The sequence below is a fragment of the Schistocerca piceifrons genome, chromosome 6 (assembly GCF_021461385.2).
Source record: "Schistocerca piceifrons isolate TAMUIC-IGC-003096 chromosome 6, iqSchPice1.1, whole genome shotgun sequence".
NCBI lineage: Eukaryota > Metazoa > Arthropoda > Insecta > Orthoptera > Acrididae > Schistocerca > Schistocerca piceifrons.
Genome location: NC_060143.1, coordinates 311,574,568 through 311,593,974, shown reverse-complemented (window position 1 = coordinate 311,593,974; position 19,407 = coordinate 311,574,568). Strand labels below are relative to the sequence as shown.

The following is a 19,407-nucleotide window of genomic DNA, read 5'->3' as shown; positions in this document are numbered from 1 at the left end:
TACTATGTGGAGTACTTGTAATAGCGAATACTCAACTCGATGAATTTATACTGTGTAAATTTCGATGTTGTCAATGTTGTGCCCACTTGTCACTAATACAGTTCTTATATGATCCAGATGGACTGTCTAATTCTAATAGCAGGTCAGGTCACCTGGTAAGAGGTGAGAGGAAGCTAATTAGTCAGCAATATGTGAGAGGAGGTGAAGAATATCAGGGGATTCTGAGGAGATGAAGATATTAATCTCAACGGCAAAGAAGTTGTGTGAGTCATTTTCTCCTGACAGTTATACCTCAACAGTAGTAAAGGCAGAGAGAGTGGACCTCACTACAGCAGATCCAGTGAAAGAGACAACCTATCAGGGAAAACATAAATCCACGTCATGTCAGACAAGCAGCTACATGATGTGTGCCTGTCTGCATGTTGATGGTGACTCCAAAAATCAATACGGTTTGTTACCAGACTGGTAGGCTAAAGGCATCTGTTCCACTATTGGAGAGCCTGATAAAACCCATCTGGCAATTTTCTCAGAGATGTACCTGTCATGAAGGGATTAACACCCGTTCCACCTCTTCACAATTTACTTGTAACCAAGGTATGATGGTAAACACTGAATAGGAAAGCATTCCAGGAGGCGAACAATCCTTAATCACAGGAAACAGTGGTGCAACTGGACCATCAGATTCTTCATAGCCCAGAACAGCACATAAGGAAGAATCAGAACTTCCTAGAACTTCTCACATAAGGCCTAAACAAAAACATTTGCTAGATACACTTTACTAAAGACCCGGAAACTTAAACAATTGATGGGGAACAAATTTCACAGCCAAAAGGAATCTAACAAAGTCCATAGCAAATTTTACATCCAATCTGAGCAAACATCACTTCTCTCATTTGGATCAGCAAACAACATCTGTACTATCATAAATGCACATGTATCTACCAACAAAGGCAACAGAAAAAGTAGAACAATTGTGAGAAACATTAGAAAAAGAGACATCAAAAATACCAAAGCACCACATAAAACTACTCATAGGAGACTTCAATGCACAGACCAGCAAAAAAGAGACATACAAGGCTAGTAGGAAATTTTCCTGCGCACAAACACGTCAACAACTTGTGCAGACAATTTAACACTAATGTCAGGCTTTTTCAGAAAATTAGCACAGAGAAGGAAGACCTGGTCTTCTCCTAAAACAAAATTCGACTCATATCATCTGAATCACGTGGCAGTAACCAAACAAACCATAGAGAAAACCTGAATGTGTGGGTCAGAAAAGGACAAGGCAAAGACTCAGACCACTACTAGATAGAAATAAAAGCCAAATTTCTACAAAAAGACTGAAACACAAAATTACAATAGTCCATGTAATTGACACAAAATTCACACAAAGAAGATGGGAAACTGGCCTGACATCAGAGAAGCAATGATAGACATGGTGACAGAATAACAACAACCACCAAGAAGAAGGAAACATAGATTGTGGAAGATTCAACAGGAAGACTCATTACCAACAACAAAGACAACTGCGAGTGACTACCAAGTTCGAGAGTCTTCTAAACTGCGAGGAATGGACACAACAACTAATTTTCAGTCTCAAAAGGATAATCCACCTTCAGAACCACCATACTGAATCACACTGAATAATACATTAGCCTACTGAAAAACAAGTCGGCCATGTGAAGAAGCAATATTAGATGAGATGTGGAAACTGGAAAGGAAGCAGGCAGCTGAAACCATTTATGAAACTATTAAAGACTGCTAGCAGAAGGGAAGAATACCAGATGAATGGAAACAAGTCATAATCCATCCACTACATAAAAAAGGAGACAGACAGATACTAATTACCAAGGCATATCTCTACTTCCAGTCACCGACAAAATTGTATCTAATACTATTAAAAATACAGAAAACCAAGCACAATACCCAATTGACAAGTACCAAGTGGGGTTCAGAAAAAGTAAATCATGCCCAGAGCAAATGTTTAACTTGAAAACAAGCCTCATGATCAGAAAAATATAGAACCTTAACGCAGTCTTTACTTTCACTGACCTCAAAAAAGCCTACAACCCCACAGACTGACAGTTGCCAATCAGCTGGAAGAAGCAAGCATCAGAAAACTCATAAGTGAGTGAGTTGAACAGACACACACACACACAAATTTAGAAGCTAAATTCCTAGGAGAAGTTTCTGAATCCTTCAGAACTAGCACAGGAATTTGGCAGGTCTCTTGCTGATTCTCTTCAATCTGGTATTAGGCAAGATCATTTGAGTGTGAGATACAGAACTAAAAGAGAAAAACACTGATGGAATTCATCTGGGACAAAGAAGAGGAAGATTCAAGTTGAAATATCTCACTTTTGCTGGTGATATTGCAATACTTTCTGAGGGCAAAACAGATGATAATACAATGACAGAAACAATTCACAAAATTGCAGGTAAAACTGGATTACAAATATCACATGAGAAAATACATTGAACATAAGCACAACAGAGAACAATATACAAAAACACAACACAAAACATCAAAAGAGCTATTAAGTTTAAGGATTTAGGAGAATGTATACAATCAAACAGATTAGGTAACACCACAAATGTAGGAAAGACTCAAGAAAATTGAATTAGCAATGTCACCTAAAACCATTATAATAAAAGATCATTATTGCTCCATGCAGAAATTAAACATTCTGTAAACTTAATTAAATCAGAAGCACTGTACGGATCTGAATGGCTTCCACTGAATAAAAGAAGTGAACAAATTCAACCCGAAAATGCAGAAAGAAAAACACAGAAAAAATTTTAGGACCACAAAAGAACAAAGATAACAACTGCACAAGAAGAGCAATGATTTATACAAAAACACAGATACAATCACATACACTATAAGGAAGAGAAGATTAAAGTTTTATGGCCATCTTCACAGAATAAATGACAACAGGCTAACCAAGAAAATTTTCAATTTCATTTCCAAATTAAAAAATTCCACAGGATGGCTGGGAGAGACAGTAATGGATCCGAGTAGACATAACGTCAAGAAGGCACCATAGAGGGCAGGGAAAATTTCCAGCTTCTGATCAATACTACAAAATTTCCAATTCTAACAACAAGAACCACAACATGGGAGAGTGATGTCAAATGAACAGGAGAAGCTCATAAGGCAATGCACGAAGAAGTTCTGGAAGATAAGATGAAAAAGATTGTACCATAGTCTTAGGATCTAAGAGTTGTAGAATTGGCCAAACTCTGTAATAATAATAAAAATAATAATAATAACAATAACAAAATAAAATATTTCTTAAATCAATTGCATGCCACTTGCATTTCCCAAATTTTCACAAGAATATTTTTGAAATGGTGTATTCCTCCGAAATTCAGTTGCTTTTAAATTACGCTAAAGGGATGTACTAACCAATGATGGAAACACATTACTACTACTATATTAAAAATTTTATCTATTTGATTTTTATTGTTATTGTAATTATTATTTCTTTCTTTTCTCAGACGTTATGTCTGGTCAAAAATGGAAAGTGACGCAGACCTTGATTAAGCGTCACTTCCTTTTAACTGTATGGTATGTGTTATATTGCATTTAGGAACTTTCGGGTAATTGAACATGTATCAATAATTACAGATTTCTGTAGTTGTATATATAAGTTTGGATGTAGCTGTATTGCATTCATGTACTGGTGGATATTGTGTGGTATGACTCCTGTAGTTGATAGTATAATTGGTATAATGTCAACTTTATCCTGATGCCACATGTCCTTGACTTCCTCAGCCAGTTGGATGTATTTTTCAATTTTTTCTCCTGTTTTCTTTTGTATATTTGTTGTATTGGGTATGGATATTTCGATTAGTTGTGTTAATTTCTTCTTTTTATTGGTGAGTATGATGTCAGGTTTGTTATGTGGTGGTGTTTTATCTGTTATAATGGTTCTGTTCCAGTATAATTTGAATTCATCATTCTCCAGTACACTTTGTGGTGCATACTTGTTTGTGGGAACGTGTTGTTTTATAAGTTTATGTTGTAAGGCAATCTGTTGATGTATTATTTTTGCTACATTGTCATGTCTTCTGGGGTATTCTGTATTTGCTAGTATTGTACATCCGCTTGTGATGAGATTAACTGTTTCTATTTGTTGTTTGCAAAGTCTGCATTTATCTGTTGTTGTATTGGGATCTTTAATAATATGCTTGCTGTAATATCTGGTGTTTATTGTTTGATCCTGTATTGCAATCATGAATCCTTCCGTCTCACTGTGTATATTGCCTTTTCTTAGCCATGTGTTGGATGCGTCTTGATCAATGTGTGGCTGTGTTAGATGATACGGGTGTTTGCCATGTAGTGTTTTCTTTTTCCAGTTTACTTTCTTCGTATCTGTTGATGTCATGTGATCTAAAGGGTTGTAGAAGTGGTTATGAAATTGCAGTGGTGTAGCCGATATATTTATATGAGTAATTGCTTTGTGTATTTTGCTAGTTTCTGCTCGTTCTAGAAAGAATTTTCTTAAATTGTCTACCTGTCCATAATGTAGGTTTTTTTATATCGATAAATCCCCTTCCTCCTTCCTTTCTGCTTAATGTGAATCTTTCTGTTGCTGAATGTATGTGATGTATTCTATATTTGTGGCATTGTGATCGTGTAAGTGTATTGAGTGCTTCTAGGTCTGTGTTACTCCATTTCACTACTCCAAATGAGTAGGTCAATATTGGTATAGCGTAAGTATTTATAGCTTTTGTCTTGTTTCTTGCTGTCAATTCTGTTTTCAGTACTTTTGTTAGTCTTTGTCTATATTTTTCTTTTAGTTCTTCTTTAATATTTGTATTATCTATTCCTATTTTTTGTCTGTATCCTAGATATTTATAGGCATCTGTTTTTTCCATCGCTTCTATGCAGTTGCTGTGGCTATCCAATATGTGATCTTCTTGTTTAGTGTGTTTTCCCTTGACTATGCTATTTTTCTTACATTTGTCTGTTCCAAAAGCCATATTTATATCATTGCTGAATATTTCTGTTATCTTTAGTAATTGGTTGAGTTGTTGATTTGTTGCTGCCAGTAGTTTTAGATCATCCATGTATAGCAAATGTGTGATTTTGTGTGGGTATGTTCCAGTAATATTGTATCCATAATTTGTATTATTTAGCATGTTGGATAGTGGGTTCAGAGCAAGGCAGAACCAGAAAGGACTTAATGAGTCTCCTTGGTATATTCCACGCTTAATCTGTATTGGCTGTGATTTGATATGATTTGAATTTGTTTTGATATAAAGTGTGGTTTTCCAATTTTTCATTACTATGTTTAGGAACTGTATTAATTTAGGATCTACTTTGTATATTTCCAATATCTGTAGTAACCATGAGTGGGGTACACTATCAAAAGCTTTTTGGTAATCAATGTATGCGTAGTGCAGTGACCTTTGTTTAGTTTTAGCTTGATATGTCACCTCTGCATCTATTATCAGTTGCTCTTTACATCCTCGTGCTCCTTTGCTACAGCCTTTTTGTTCTTCATTTATAATTTTGTTCTGTGTTGTATGTGTCATTAATTTCTACGTAATGACTGAAGTTAATATTTTGTATATTGTTGGTAGGCATGTTATGGGGCGATATCTAGCTGGGTTTGCTGTGTCTGCTTGATCTTTAGGTTTCAGATAAGTTATTCCATGCGTAAGTGTATCAGGGAATGTGTATGGGTCTGCAATGTACCGTATTTACTCGAATCTAAGCCGCACTTTTTTTCCGGTTTTTGTAATCCAAAAAACCGCCTGCGGCTTAGAATCGAGTGCAAAGCAAGTGGAAGTTATGATAAATGTTGGTAGGTGCCGCCACAACTAACTTCTGCCGTCGAATATATGTAGCGCAACACAGGCATGCTTGCAGGCACAAAAATAAATACCGGCGCCAAAACCTCTGCGTCAGTAAATAAATGTAAAAAAAAAAGGTGGAAGACGAGCTTTTTTCTCCGCCCCGAGTTTCGACCACTGCATTTTCATACATTATCCAACGAAGTAAATACAAATTCCGTATTGTTCATCTTCGAATGTAGCAGCATTCCAATGTACTACGAAAATCCGACTGACAAGACTTTGGGATGTTTGTCAATATGGCCAACTCAACGTTCTGAATTTTTTCATACCTGTGAGAAGAGATGGTTGCTAATAGGAACTTTTATGAATTGTGAATCACATGCAGTGTTCTCTTATAAGAATAATACGAATATAAACATTTTGCCATGTATTGTTTCGTGTTTGCTGCTACCTCACTTAAATCCTGTCTGCCTAATAAACTACGAAACTAGAGTGAGACAACAGCAAACGTGTAAGAATATACATATCACGTCATGTTTATATTCGTATTATTCTTATGCCTGATAATGATACAGTCAGAAATGAAGCACGGTGGTTGACTAGATTTTTAAATCTAAGATGACTCTAATTTCTGTGCAGAATGTAATGTACTAAAGAGGGGCCTGCAAAGATTTTCAAACGGAGAAAAATTTTCGCTAAACTCTCCTTCAGTACATCATCTATCATATGCAGTCTATTATTTGGTTTTTGTTGATCATTATCAAAGAAAGCAGCAGTGTAAGTAACAACAAATAGCAGTCTCTTGCCGTTGTTTCGGTTATGAGACAATTCCTCTCTTTTTCTATTTTTTATTGTAAGCCGTGGTAGCGCGCACAAAAGCAAGCCATGCCGCGACAAACAATGCATGACTCAGTACAGTAATGCATTTTCAGCTTAGAGTGACGTAGACACCTATAACAAAGAGAACGGCACTTATCAGATCAAAGAAAAATATGCAATGAATTCAAGCCAGACGAAGCACGTGAAAAAGGAAGGGTACCCGTAAAAATATGGACGGAGCGCCTGACGCATAGCAATGGCTACCTGGTTAAGCTTAACTGCTAAGCTCGAACCAAACTACTGTAGCTGTATCGTCATTCATTCGACCTAAATTGTGTCTCATATTACAATGGACCAACTTTGTTTCGATTTGGAGGTGCGGCCTAAAAGTTTTCTCTCCTCTTGAATTTCGAGTCTCAAATTTCAGGTGCGGCGTAGATTCGGGAAATTTTTTTTCCCTTGATTTCGAGTCTCATTTTTCAGGTGCGGCTTAGATTCGAGTGCGGCTTAGATTCGAGTAAATACGGTAACTGTTAAATAATTTAGTTAGATGTGAATGTGTTGAGGTGAACTTCTTTAGCCAGAAATTTGCTATTTTATCTTTTCCAGGGGCTTTCCAATTGTGAGTAGAATTAATTGCTTGGGTGACTTCATGTTGCAAAATTATCACTTCAGGCATTTGTGGTGTCATCTTGTATGAGTCTGTTTCTGCTTGTATCCACCGTGCATGCCTGTTATGTTGTACCGGGTTTGACCATATGTTGCTCCAGAAGTGTTCCATGTCTGTTATGTTTGGTGGATTGTCTATTTTAATGTGTGTGTTATCTATTGTCTGGTAAAATTTCTTTTGGTTTGTGTTGAATGTTTGGTTTTGTTTCTTTCTATTTTCACTTTTTTTGTATCTTCTAAGTCGTTTGGCCAATGCTTGTAATTTCTGCTTCTTTTCATCTAACTGCTCTATTGCTTCTTGTTGTGAGATTTTACCTAACCTTTTTCATTTTTTGTCTGATATTTCATTTCTTATAAATTGTGTTAGCTGTCCGATGTCTTTTCTCAGTTTTTCTATTCTTATCTGTAGCCTGTGTTGCCATGCTGGTTTTGTGGGTTTCTTCTGTGTGTTGGTTTGTTCTGATCTCTGCCTAGTGTGTATATTTAGTGTAGTGAGTGCTCCTATATAAACCAGTAGTTGTAACTCTTCCATAGTTGTATTTTCGTTTATTTTGTTGTGTATGATTGTGTTGATAGTTTTTATTGTTTCGACTTGTGGGTTATTTGGCGGTCTGTGCAAGAATGGTCTGATGTCTGTATTTGTGTCTTTGTATTCTATATATGTCAGCTGAAATTTCTCTTCTATATCTAACACGTGTGTCTCTTCGTGTTCTATTTGTGCTTGTTCTGGTGGCTGTCTTGAGATTTCGTTTTCCTCTGATTGTTTAATTGATGCGTGTTGGTCTTTGTTTGTTTGCTCTGGGATGTTTGAGCCCATTACTGTATTTTCTTCTTCTTCTTCTTCTGATTGCACATTATTTTGTTCCAGTATTTGTTGTACTTCTTGTTTGATGTTTTCTAATCCTGACTGGGGTATCCTGTTATTTTTTATTATTACACGGATCTGATCAGCTAGTCGTTGTTCTGTTAAAAATTTTAATTCTGGGTATCTGGTAATAAATGTTGTGTATACTTGTGATCTGTATCCAGTTGTGTTGGTTCCTAGGTTTGTTGCTTGGTAATAACAGAACATGAGGTGTCGATTAACTTCATCTGACCATCTCATCCTCTGTCTTTGTTTTCCTTCTAGGGTGGTTGCAGGAAGCATATCCTGCAAAACACATCTATTTAGATTTAAATCATTTTCCAGTTGGCTAGCAGTGTCGTTACCATTGTGGACGGGCATAGGGTTCAAGCGTCGTCCCCGACCATGACGGCGCTTGTCTGAGGCTTCGTTAGTTCTGTCCTGAACCAACTAATCACACTAAAAGGGGGGTTAGCCCTATTAGTGGTTTGTTCTTTTCGTCGCCTTTTACGACTGGCAGAACATTATTATTATTATTATTATTATTATTATTATGAACATCTATGGTTGTGCCTCTGCGGTTAACAACCATAGTTGTTAATTGGAGCTCACTCCATCCAATGTTAACTACCTTCGAAAGTCAACCATGGAAAGGTCTTTTAGGAAAAAATTTCCACTGTCCTGCCAAAGAAAGCTGGAGAAGGAAAGAAGGTGGGTAGCCACCTAGAAGGCTTCAATGAGTCGGAGCATTGGCAACCACCCATTCTTATGCCAGTTCATAAGAACAGGATCAAACAAGAACAGATCAACTATATTGCAACTCATAATATAAATTCTCTAATTAAAGCAGGAAAACTAAAAAATTTGACGGATGAATTTGATAAACAGAAAATTTTAGTAGCAGGACTCCATGAAATGAGAAATACTACAGAAGAACCATTCGAATCACAAGGTTACACAATTTACAATGGAATAAGGGTTATGAAAGAATGTCCCCAATTTGGAACTGTGTTTATAGTCAAGGTAAAAATAATAGATTTGATTATAGATTTTCAAGCCATCTCCCCTAGAATTGCAACTTTGAGTTGAAAAGCATCCAACAAAATTTATACCATCATTAATGCCCATGCCCCTACTAATGAGAAGAATTCTCTAACAAAGACTAGGAACGAAGTAGAAAAGTTTTGGGATCTCCTTGACCAAACATTAAACCAAGTAAAAATTAACAATGTTAAGATCCTGTTAGGGGACTTCAATGCCCAACTCGGAAGAGAAAGGAAATACTGGGATATCATTGGAAACTGGGCTCCACATAAACAAACAAATAAGAATGGTCGAAGACTTGTTGAACTCTGTAGGGAACACACACTGATCTCAAAGTCGACATACTTCAAAGGAGGCCAAACAAACTTAAAACTTAGAAACATCCTGATTGGAGAAAAGGAGTATGGCAGCTGGATCGTGTATTTATGGACAAATTCTTCCACAGAGAAATCTACAATGTTAAAGTATTAAGAGGGGTAGATACAGGTTCAGATCATTACATTGTCAAAATCAAAATTAAGTCCACACCACTAAAAAAGAAACCGAAGTGCAATAAACGAAAGAGGAACTTTGATCCCCTCCAATTAATTAGAAATGATAAATATAGAGAAGTCACACAAAACATAAAACTGACAGATAATTTAGAAGAACTGGTTCAAATTCTGCTTGTTGCAGAAAATTTAGCCCCATTGAACCCACGTAAAAAGACAAACTCAGAATGGTTAAAATTTCAAACACACAAAACAGAAGAAAATGCAATCAACCTCAAAAATATCAAGAAAAAGTTCACACAAATTATCAGGCAAACCAAGAGACAATCACAGAAAGATCTAATCCGTTAATAGAAGAAAATTATCACAAAACCAATTCCAGAGACTTTTACAAAATGCTAGGAAGACAATTACAAAAATTTGCCCCTCCCACGTTAATGCTGAAAAGGGAAGAGGGAATAATGGCACACAATGACAAGTAAAATGTCATAATCATGGAAAAAGCATTTAGTAAACTTCTGAATTGTGAAGAACCCCAGGAACTTTTAGCAATTAACACAGACACACCCATCAAGACTCTACCCGATCTCATAAATCCTCCCACAATCCAAGAGGTGGAAACAGCACTCAGAGAGATGCAAAATTATAAGGCATGCAGAGAAGATCAAGGTTTTGCAGAAACGTGGAAATATGCCACAGATACAGTTCAAACATCCTTACACATAGCCGTAACAAAAATCTGGATAACAGAAAAATTCCCCGAACATTGCACCACAGCCATAATCCACCCACTCCACAAAAAAGGAGATAAAAGCAACCCAGATAATTACAGAGGTATCTCTCTCTTAGACTGCACATACAAGATTTTCTCCAGAATCCTATACAAGAGGATCAAAGAACAACTAGAGGAAGAATTAAGTGAATACCAAGGAGGCTTGGAGACCTTGGAGAAGCTGTGCAGAACAGATCATCACTTTAAAATTAGCCACAACATATTACAAGAAATGAAATAAACCTCTTGTGATAACCTTCGTGGACTTTAAAAAGGCTTATGACTGTATCTATAGATGTTCAATGTTAAAAATCTCAAGAAATTTTGGGCTTCATACAAAATTAACCAGTTTGATAGAACGCACCTTAACCAACACTGTATCAAGTCAAGTTCAGGGGAGAAATCTCTCATCATAAAAACAGGTTTAAGACAAGGAGATTGCTTGCCACCCCTGCTGTTCAACTGTGGTTTAGAATACATAATGAGGGAATGGCACAAGACTAATCCAAAGAACATCCAAACTGGAAGGCCCAAAGACAACATAAGTTTAAATTGTCTAGGATTTGCTGATGACCTTGCTCTCTTGTCCAACAGTATTCAGGAAACCAAACATCAAGTTATCTCACTACAGGAAATAGCACAGAAAATTGGTCTTGGAATATCCTTTGAAAAAACAGTCATCCTGTTAACTGACCCACCACTCATAAACAAAATTGTCATGAGAAACCAAGAAATCAATATTGTAGATAAATTTAAATATCTGAGAGAAATCGTAACATGTAACCTCAATGAAAAGCCAACATGGCATAACAGAATAAACAAATTGACTAGAGCATAATATATCACCAAGAACACCTACAACAAAAAGAAAGAGCCTGTCAATAGCAACAAAATTAAAACACTACAAAACAGCCGCTCAACCAGAAATAACATATGCAAGTGAAACCATCTTCAAAACAACTAATGCTGCACAAATAGACAAAATACTCAAAATAGAGAGAAGAATCATCAGAAAGTACATCAACAAATCATACTGAAAGATAGACACTGGAGAGTAGCTACAAATGAAACAGTCTACAAGGAAAAATAACTGGTAATGAGTACATTTCATTTTTCGGACATCTAATCAGAACACCAGAGAACAGAATCATCAGGAGAATAATAGAAAAATTGTGGAATAGTAAGTGTAACATTCAGTGGATTACAGAAATCAAGGGAGATATGGATGAGCTACAGATTACACTGGAAGACCTAAGAAACAAAACTGACAAAATCAGGAAACTCACAGACAAACAAACCAAACTGCAAACGAGAATCAACAAACAGACAATAGGAAGGGTGATTTCCGATGAAGAAAGAAGGATGAGATCTGAGAGAATGAAGTATTATTATTATTAATATTATTATTGCACACATCTGTGAAATACTGTGTGGTGTATGATGGGTACCACTCATTTGCTCTACATGTCAATCCTTGTTTTAACGTTTAGACAGCTCAGCAAACTGATCCTATTTCTGTAGAGGGGGAAGCCAACCATTAACTGTTCCTTTTTGAGACTCATTTTGCACTTTTATCAAATATTACATAGTGTAAGTAATTAAAATTGGGATATTTAATTTGAAGCCACATTACGTAATAGTGTAGTGTGTTGCACATAACATGACAGGTGACAGAAAGCAGCTCCATAAAAAAATTGACCAGCAATTTGATTTGTCCGCAAATAAGTAACAGTCAGTGGATGATTTATCCCAAGTGTAGTTTGCATTACAGTTCTTGCATTTGCAATTGTTTGTACTGATCCTTTTGCGTATTTGTTTCTTGTTTCAGTACATTCCCAATGAAAAACAATAATGCTAACTATGGAAAATGAAGAAACTTCACAAGCCAAGATTACTAAAAAAGCATTTTATTGGATAACTGATTTCAAGAGAGCTATGCTGTCATCACTGACCTTATGTTTTAAAAAGTTTACAACATATTGTCCATCAATGTTACAAGTTGTTTCACTTTGCATATGCACTTCCCACTACTCGAAGATCACAACACATCAGCATGTCAAATATAAAAGTATTATGTACAAATATAAACATAACTATATTGTGTCGACTACACGTGTTCATGTTCACCCCCAGCTAGTATCTCAGTTGTCAGCAGGTGGTGAACACAAACACTTGCAACTGGTGCAATATAGTTATGTTTATGTCTGTACATAATATTTTATGTTTTACATGTGGACATGCAGTGATCTTGATGGTAATGGGAAGTATATATGCAATATGAAGTAAATTGCTACACTGATGGGCAGTATGTTGTCAGGGTTGCCACAAGTTTCCCCAAGTGAAATTCCTTGATTTACAGACAAGTCTTAGAATTATTCCCTGACAAATTTTAAGATCTCAAGGATAAGTTGAGACATAAGTTGATAATCTATCTTTGCAGCTACGGTTCAAGGAACAATAGCGCAATGAGGAAATATCTAAAGGAAAAAACTTTCAAGCAGATGGCGTTTCCTGATCTGAGCAAAAATCTGAAGTACTAACATCAACATCATTTGTAATGAACTGTTTTTAGATGGAGAAAACAAGCCAAATGGTACAGATGTTTCCTTAAGATAACCGATACTATTTTATTTCAATAAAACGGAACACATTTGGTGACAAAAATACAAATTTCCTTGGAGTTGCAAAGTGATTTAAAATACTGCCACTGATTTCAAAAATAACCTCAGAAAAAGTAGGCCTCTTGAAAGAACTGTATAAGGTGAGGAAGAATTGTGTAAACCAATGCTGTAGGTGATCACCAATAAAATGTTGGTTCTACTATGTTCATTATTGTTGGTTATTACCCACAGTGTTATATCTATTATTTTACAGGATTTTGTGATTTTTGTTCTGAGAAATATATATGTACATAGCATACAAACTGTCAGCAACTGACAATTTTCTTCTTATTATTGTCCATACTTTCTAACATATAAACCACCTTTTAACTGACAAAATGTCTATAAAATGCCACACTGTACAACATACTTGTGGTGAGACAGTTGCCATTCCTGAAGTCCATCGCCCATGGCCTCTAGCCTACTGAGGAACACTGCAGTCCTGGGCCCATTGATTAACTATGAAAATCTGCTGCATTACGCCACACACAAACACGCCCGACCTGTGGGCAATTTGATGAGACTAGATCTGACGAGCAGGACCTGCATATTAGTGGGAACCGAATGGCTTCAGATTGCCAGGTCCGATCCATTTCAGATACCTGCAGAAATGGCCTGTGGTTCTGACCTGTCACGGAAATCCACTTGTGTGGCCAGCTATTCATGAGCCATGGATAGCATGTTGACGAAATGAGATGATGGTGATCAATCCATGCAACACATAACTTGTTCAAATACTCTGAGAATCAATAATAATGAGGATACATAACAAATCACCTTAAAGATGATTGCTGAGCTGCAAATAGTCACATAAAAACATACAATCACACTCTCACAACTAAATTTTCAGCCACAGCTTTTGTCAGAAAATGAGAGAGAGAGAGAGAGAGAGAGAGAGAGAGAGAGAGAGAGAGAGAGAGAGCGTGTGCGGGTGCAGACAGAACTCATGCACACGACTGCTGTCTCCGGCAGCTGCGTCTACAACCTCTGAGAATCAGATCCAAACAAACCACTTCTACCTCACTCTCTTGTCAGCAGCTGTTAGGCTAGCGGCAAGAAGTGATGGCAGCACTGACTGCAAGCTGAGGGAGTGCTAGGAAGGGGAGAAGCAGTAGTAATGAGGGAGTAGAGAAGCAGCACACATATTCAGCTGTACCCAGCCAGCTGCAATGCATGAAACCTCAGTAAACAAACCATTTCATCTACTGAGACAAAAATGAGATTTTTCCAGGTTTTTTTTTTTTTTTTCAACTTTCCCGGTTATTTCCCTGATGTGTTAGAAATTCCATGATTTCCAGAACCTGTGGCAACCCTGGTTGTATACATTTTAAAGCATAAGATCTAATGATTACAGCATAGCTCTGTCAAAACCAGTCATCCAATAAAATGCTCTTTTAGTGATCTAGGCTTTTGTCATTCTCCTCAGCCACCATACATTGCAGATCGCTCCCAAACTGACAGTGCCAGGAATATATAGGGTATCCCACCTAACCTTTCACTGACAATATCTCTGGAACCACAACAGATCTTGACAAATGGCTTTCATGGGTATGAATGTACATTACATGCTCACAAAAGTAAATACTATGAGCCACACTAAACCATGTGCGAATATTGGTTTCAACACAAACTTCCTGTTTTTTTAAATGGACACTCCATATTATTCCACATGCAATCAATAAAAAGAGAAATCACAATAATAATGATGTTAGTTGCAAAGCAAGACATCAATTACATCCTGATAAATTGGAATGCGAAGTTAACACATGAAATGTACTGTTGTTGCACTTCCTGCGATGCAAGTGTGACCCACATGTTGCTCATGACTGCGCTGTGATTGACATACTACGATGCAACAAATGCTGCACTTACATATTGCTATGTACACTGTTAGTAAACTGGGAAACATACAAATGTCAAGTCACCCAAAATGATAACCAGGACACAGTTTACTCATACGTGCTTTATTGAAATTTTTGACAGTACTACAATCCACATAACAGTAATGAAATACCGATAACCACCAGCCAGAGTAAACAAAATTAATGACTGTCAAAGGGTCGCACAAAGGGACACAGGCTATTTGTACATCAATTACAGAATGGTACATGCGATGTAAGGGACAGGTCACTGAATATCTTTAATGGCTGCGACACTATTGAATCATTGCAGGTGGTGCAATGCACAAACAAACATATAGTAGTACCAACAAAACAAACAAGTCTTCTCCGTAATACACAAAATGTATGCTGGTGTGCAAAAGGATACAGCAGTGTGAAGAGATCGCCACTTGTTTGGCAACACTGCTGTGTGCACTTCATCATGGATCCACTCACAGCTGTTGGAGTTTGTGGTATTACTGCAGTGCATGCTGCAGTAATGTGGCCTTTCATGTTGGCCACTGTTGCTGGGACATGCAGATATACCACATCTTTCACATGTCCCCGGAGAAAGAAGTCCACAGGGGTGAGGTCCAGCAACTGTGCTGGAAATCCCTGAATGGGACTGCCCCAGCTGATCCACTGATGTAGGAATTGTTGGTTTAGTGTCTGTAATGTCCCAAAGCCATAATGTGAAAGGCATCCATCACTCTGATACTACATCATTTGACGCAAATGAAGGGGTATGTCTTTCATCAGTCCAGGTAAGGAACATCTCAGGAATTGCTCATACGCTCTTCCACTATGAGTGCAATCAATGAAATACTAGCCAATGATGTGGTGTCCTACAATACCACACCATGCTCTGACACTCCACTGACACTGATGTTCAACCCGGCGAATCCAGTGTGGGTTTTCTGGAGACCAGTAGTGCATATTGTGTAAGTTAGCTTTCCCATGGTTTGTAAGAGTGGCCTCATCAGTAAACAGAACTCTATGCATAAAGTAATGGCCTTGCCACAGAACCCACTGATAGTATTCGAGCCGATTGTAAATGTCGTCATCATGGGGGCCCTGATGTAGCACCATATGTATGGTTGATATCTATGCCTGAGCAGAATACACATCACACTTGTTTGAAGGATTCCCATCTGTCTCTCCATTTCACGAATGCTTGCTGCCAAAACAGCTACCTCTGCTGCTTCATGTGTTACGTCTCTACTCTGGATCCGTGTTCTTAGAGACAACCATTCTGTTGTGCGAAACCTTCTAACAATATTCATGAAGGTAAGGCAGATCGGATGATGCCTATTAGGGTACCACTGGGCATACACCTGTGCCACACATGTACCATTTTAGTGACATTCTCCAGATAGTAATATCATGTCAACCATTTCTTCATTTTTGCCACTTGTGAATATCATGTCGAATGCATAGAATGGATGGTCAGGTAAATTAATATCATGGTTACAACAGTGACACCAATTACAGTGGTACAGTACACCACTGCCACATACCTGTACGTACTTCCACACACAACAACCTGCTTCATAGTGAGCTATTCCCACACACAGCACCAATTGTGTCCCACTCCTCTACACAACTGCAGAGGCAAAGGGTTGACTGTAGTGGTGTAACGGGGTAGCGTACACCAACCGGTAGTGTTGCATAGTCTGTATGTGGATAAATACAACGTGCTCGATGAACATCATTATGTACATATCAATGTTTGTGGGAGAAATCCCTATTATTACTTTTGATCCTCATGATAAAAGTGGAAGTAAGAATACATACGTCAATCACATCGCAATTACAAGCAGCATGAGGATCACACTTGCATCACGGGAAGTGCAACAGCAGCTGATTTCATTTATTTCATGCATCAATTTCATGTTCCAATTTCTCATGATGTAATTGAATGTTGTGATGCAATCAATGCCATTATTATTCTAATTTCTCTTGTTACTGATTGTGTATGGAATAATATGTTGTGTTCATTTAAAAGACAATTTTGTGTTGAAACCAATAGTTGCACACAGTCTAGAATGTCTCATTGTATTTACTTTCATGAGCCCCTGCTGTACATTCACACCCATGAAAGCCATTTCTCAATACCTATTGTGTTTCCAGCATTAGTGGCAGTGAAAAGAGTAGGTGAGACAACTTGTAAAATGCTACCTACTACGAAAGCAACAGAAATAATATTTAGAAGGAATGAGTTTTGGTCATTGGAGAATGTGACTAATGAAATTGTTAACACTTTACTCTCATTTAACACAATCACAAAATGCTTTAAATGTTAATTAGTATCAGCCTGCACTGGCCATTCTCATAACCATAAAATAATTTATTTTACATGTCTCATGATTGGCAGAGCAGATCAGAATTGGTTAATGTTTTGAAGTATTTTCTGATTGTGTCAAATTAAAATAAAGTGTTGACAAAATAGCATTTATAGATACATTTTCTTCAACAATACAGTGACATCATTAACAGAAGCCCAACATGTTGTGTTCTGGTATTCTCCAGTACAAGGAATAGTGATTTTAGTGTGCCAACGGACAAATGCAGACTGGCTACATAACATTCACTAACTATGCCTTGTTCTCATTTCTGCTTACCATCTTAAAAGCAACTAATTATAGCAAGTGTTTATCAATAAGTAGAAACTTCATCTTACTAAATATCAAATACCTTACATTGTTTTCAGATGTGATATTCACAGGATATGTCGTTGAACCCTTTGTAACAGGTTTCCTCTGTTCTTTAAATCCTGTCACTTTGAAATTGAGATATATTTTTCCTCCAGCATCCTCAAAGTCTTTGCCATAATGTTCTGTAACCAAACCCCAGTCAACAATTCCTGTATGTGGAGAGTGTATTGCTTTAACACCCTAAAACAAAAAAATGTATGCCAATACACTATCTATAACTGTGTTATTTATACCATATCTACACACATGTAACAGTCTTACTTGTATACAAATAATGATAGTTTTACTGTTGAAGATAGAGTACTTACATGGCAGTGAGGCTCGATTTCTTGGATCTCATGACCAGAAATCATTCTAATATCACGAACATTATTTTTCAGCCCTCTTTGATACAGCTCTTCTAATGCTGGTATTTCAACTGGATCAGTGGCAACTATAATTTTACCACATTTCTTGTACGGAATATTCTTTTTATCGAAGTATTTGTATGACAAATAGCAACCTTGCACACACAATTTTGCCTTAAGTGACCCTGGCTTATAATATATACCAGCATGAACGACACCACTGTTGTTACCACTCTGGTGAGCAGCAAGCTTATCTTCTTTCTCTAGGACTGCCATTTTGAAAACTGGATACCTCAGCTTAAGTTCTCGAGCTGTGGCCATTCCCACAACGCCGCCACCAATGATGACGATATCGTAGATTTTATCATCGGGACAGCTGTTTGACAGAATACCTTTTAATGTAAACAAACTGTAAAGACCATACAAACATGTTTTTTTAGGTATCATGTTTAACAATATGATTTTTATATCATGGAAGAATTTTTTTCCCCAAGTTCGCCAAGCACTCTGTGTAGTGCAGTTGTTCCCAACCTTTCTGAGACAATTAGCCCTAAGTGTCATCAGATGTTAGCTAGTAACCTCCCACCCCCACCTTACCCCAACACCCACCATCATAGTGAATCTTTTGAATGAAAAATAATTTTCTTTGAACACTTTCATATTTAAAATGATGAAAGGTAAGTTGTCTTACTAAACCATTAACTAATGAGACAATAGGTACTGTTTATTTCTAACAATCTTTACTTATGGATTGGTGATGCAATTCCCAGGGCAGTGCAGATGATATCTACAACTCCTCCTCAAAAATGGAAAGCTATGCACACTGAGGGTAGATGCTTCTAACAGAACAAGTGGTAGACTTCAGTTTGCTGGTGGAACACTGGGGACATGCAATCAATCAACAAAGGAGATTGCTTACAAGTGACTTGGGTGAGCCATTCTAGAATATTGCTTAGATGTGTGGGACCAGTACCAAATAAGACGAATGAGGGGTATTGAACTATACACAGGAGGACAGCATTAATGGTTACAGGTTTGTTTGACTCGTGAGAGAGTGTCATACAGGTGCTGACGAAACTGAACTGGTAGACTACTGAAGGCAGACAAACTACCCCAAGAAAGATTATTAACAAAGTTTCATGAATTGGTTTTAAATTGTAACTCTAGGAATATACTACAACCCCATATGTATCGCTCACATAGGGATCGTAAGGACAAGATTACAATAATCACAGCATGCACAGGAGCATTCAATCAATTATTCTTCTGTGCACTGTACATGAATGGAACAGTAACAAACCCCAATAACTGGTACAATGGGACATACACTCCTTGGTTGTTTACAGTTTATGGATATAG

General features: G+C 37.2%; 1 protein-coding gene across 1 annotated transcript in view; it reads right to left on the bottom strand.

Moving 5' to 3' along the window:
• Positions 1 to 19,407, bottom strand: part of LOC124802969 (L-2-hydroxyglutarate dehydrogenase, mitochondrial) — a 100,785-nt gene that overhangs the window by 63,465 nt on the left and 17,913 nt on the right. The window contains exons 2-3 of the mRNA XM_047264060.1: positions 18,010 to 18,424; positions 17,687 to 17,881 (exon numbers count right to left, since the gene is read on the bottom strand). Of these exons, the coding sequence (XP_047120016.1) occupies positions 17,687 to 17,881; positions 18,010 to 18,424 (610 nt within the window). The remainder of the gene's footprint in view (positions 1 to 17,686; positions 17,882 to 18,009; positions 18,425 to 19,407) is intronic.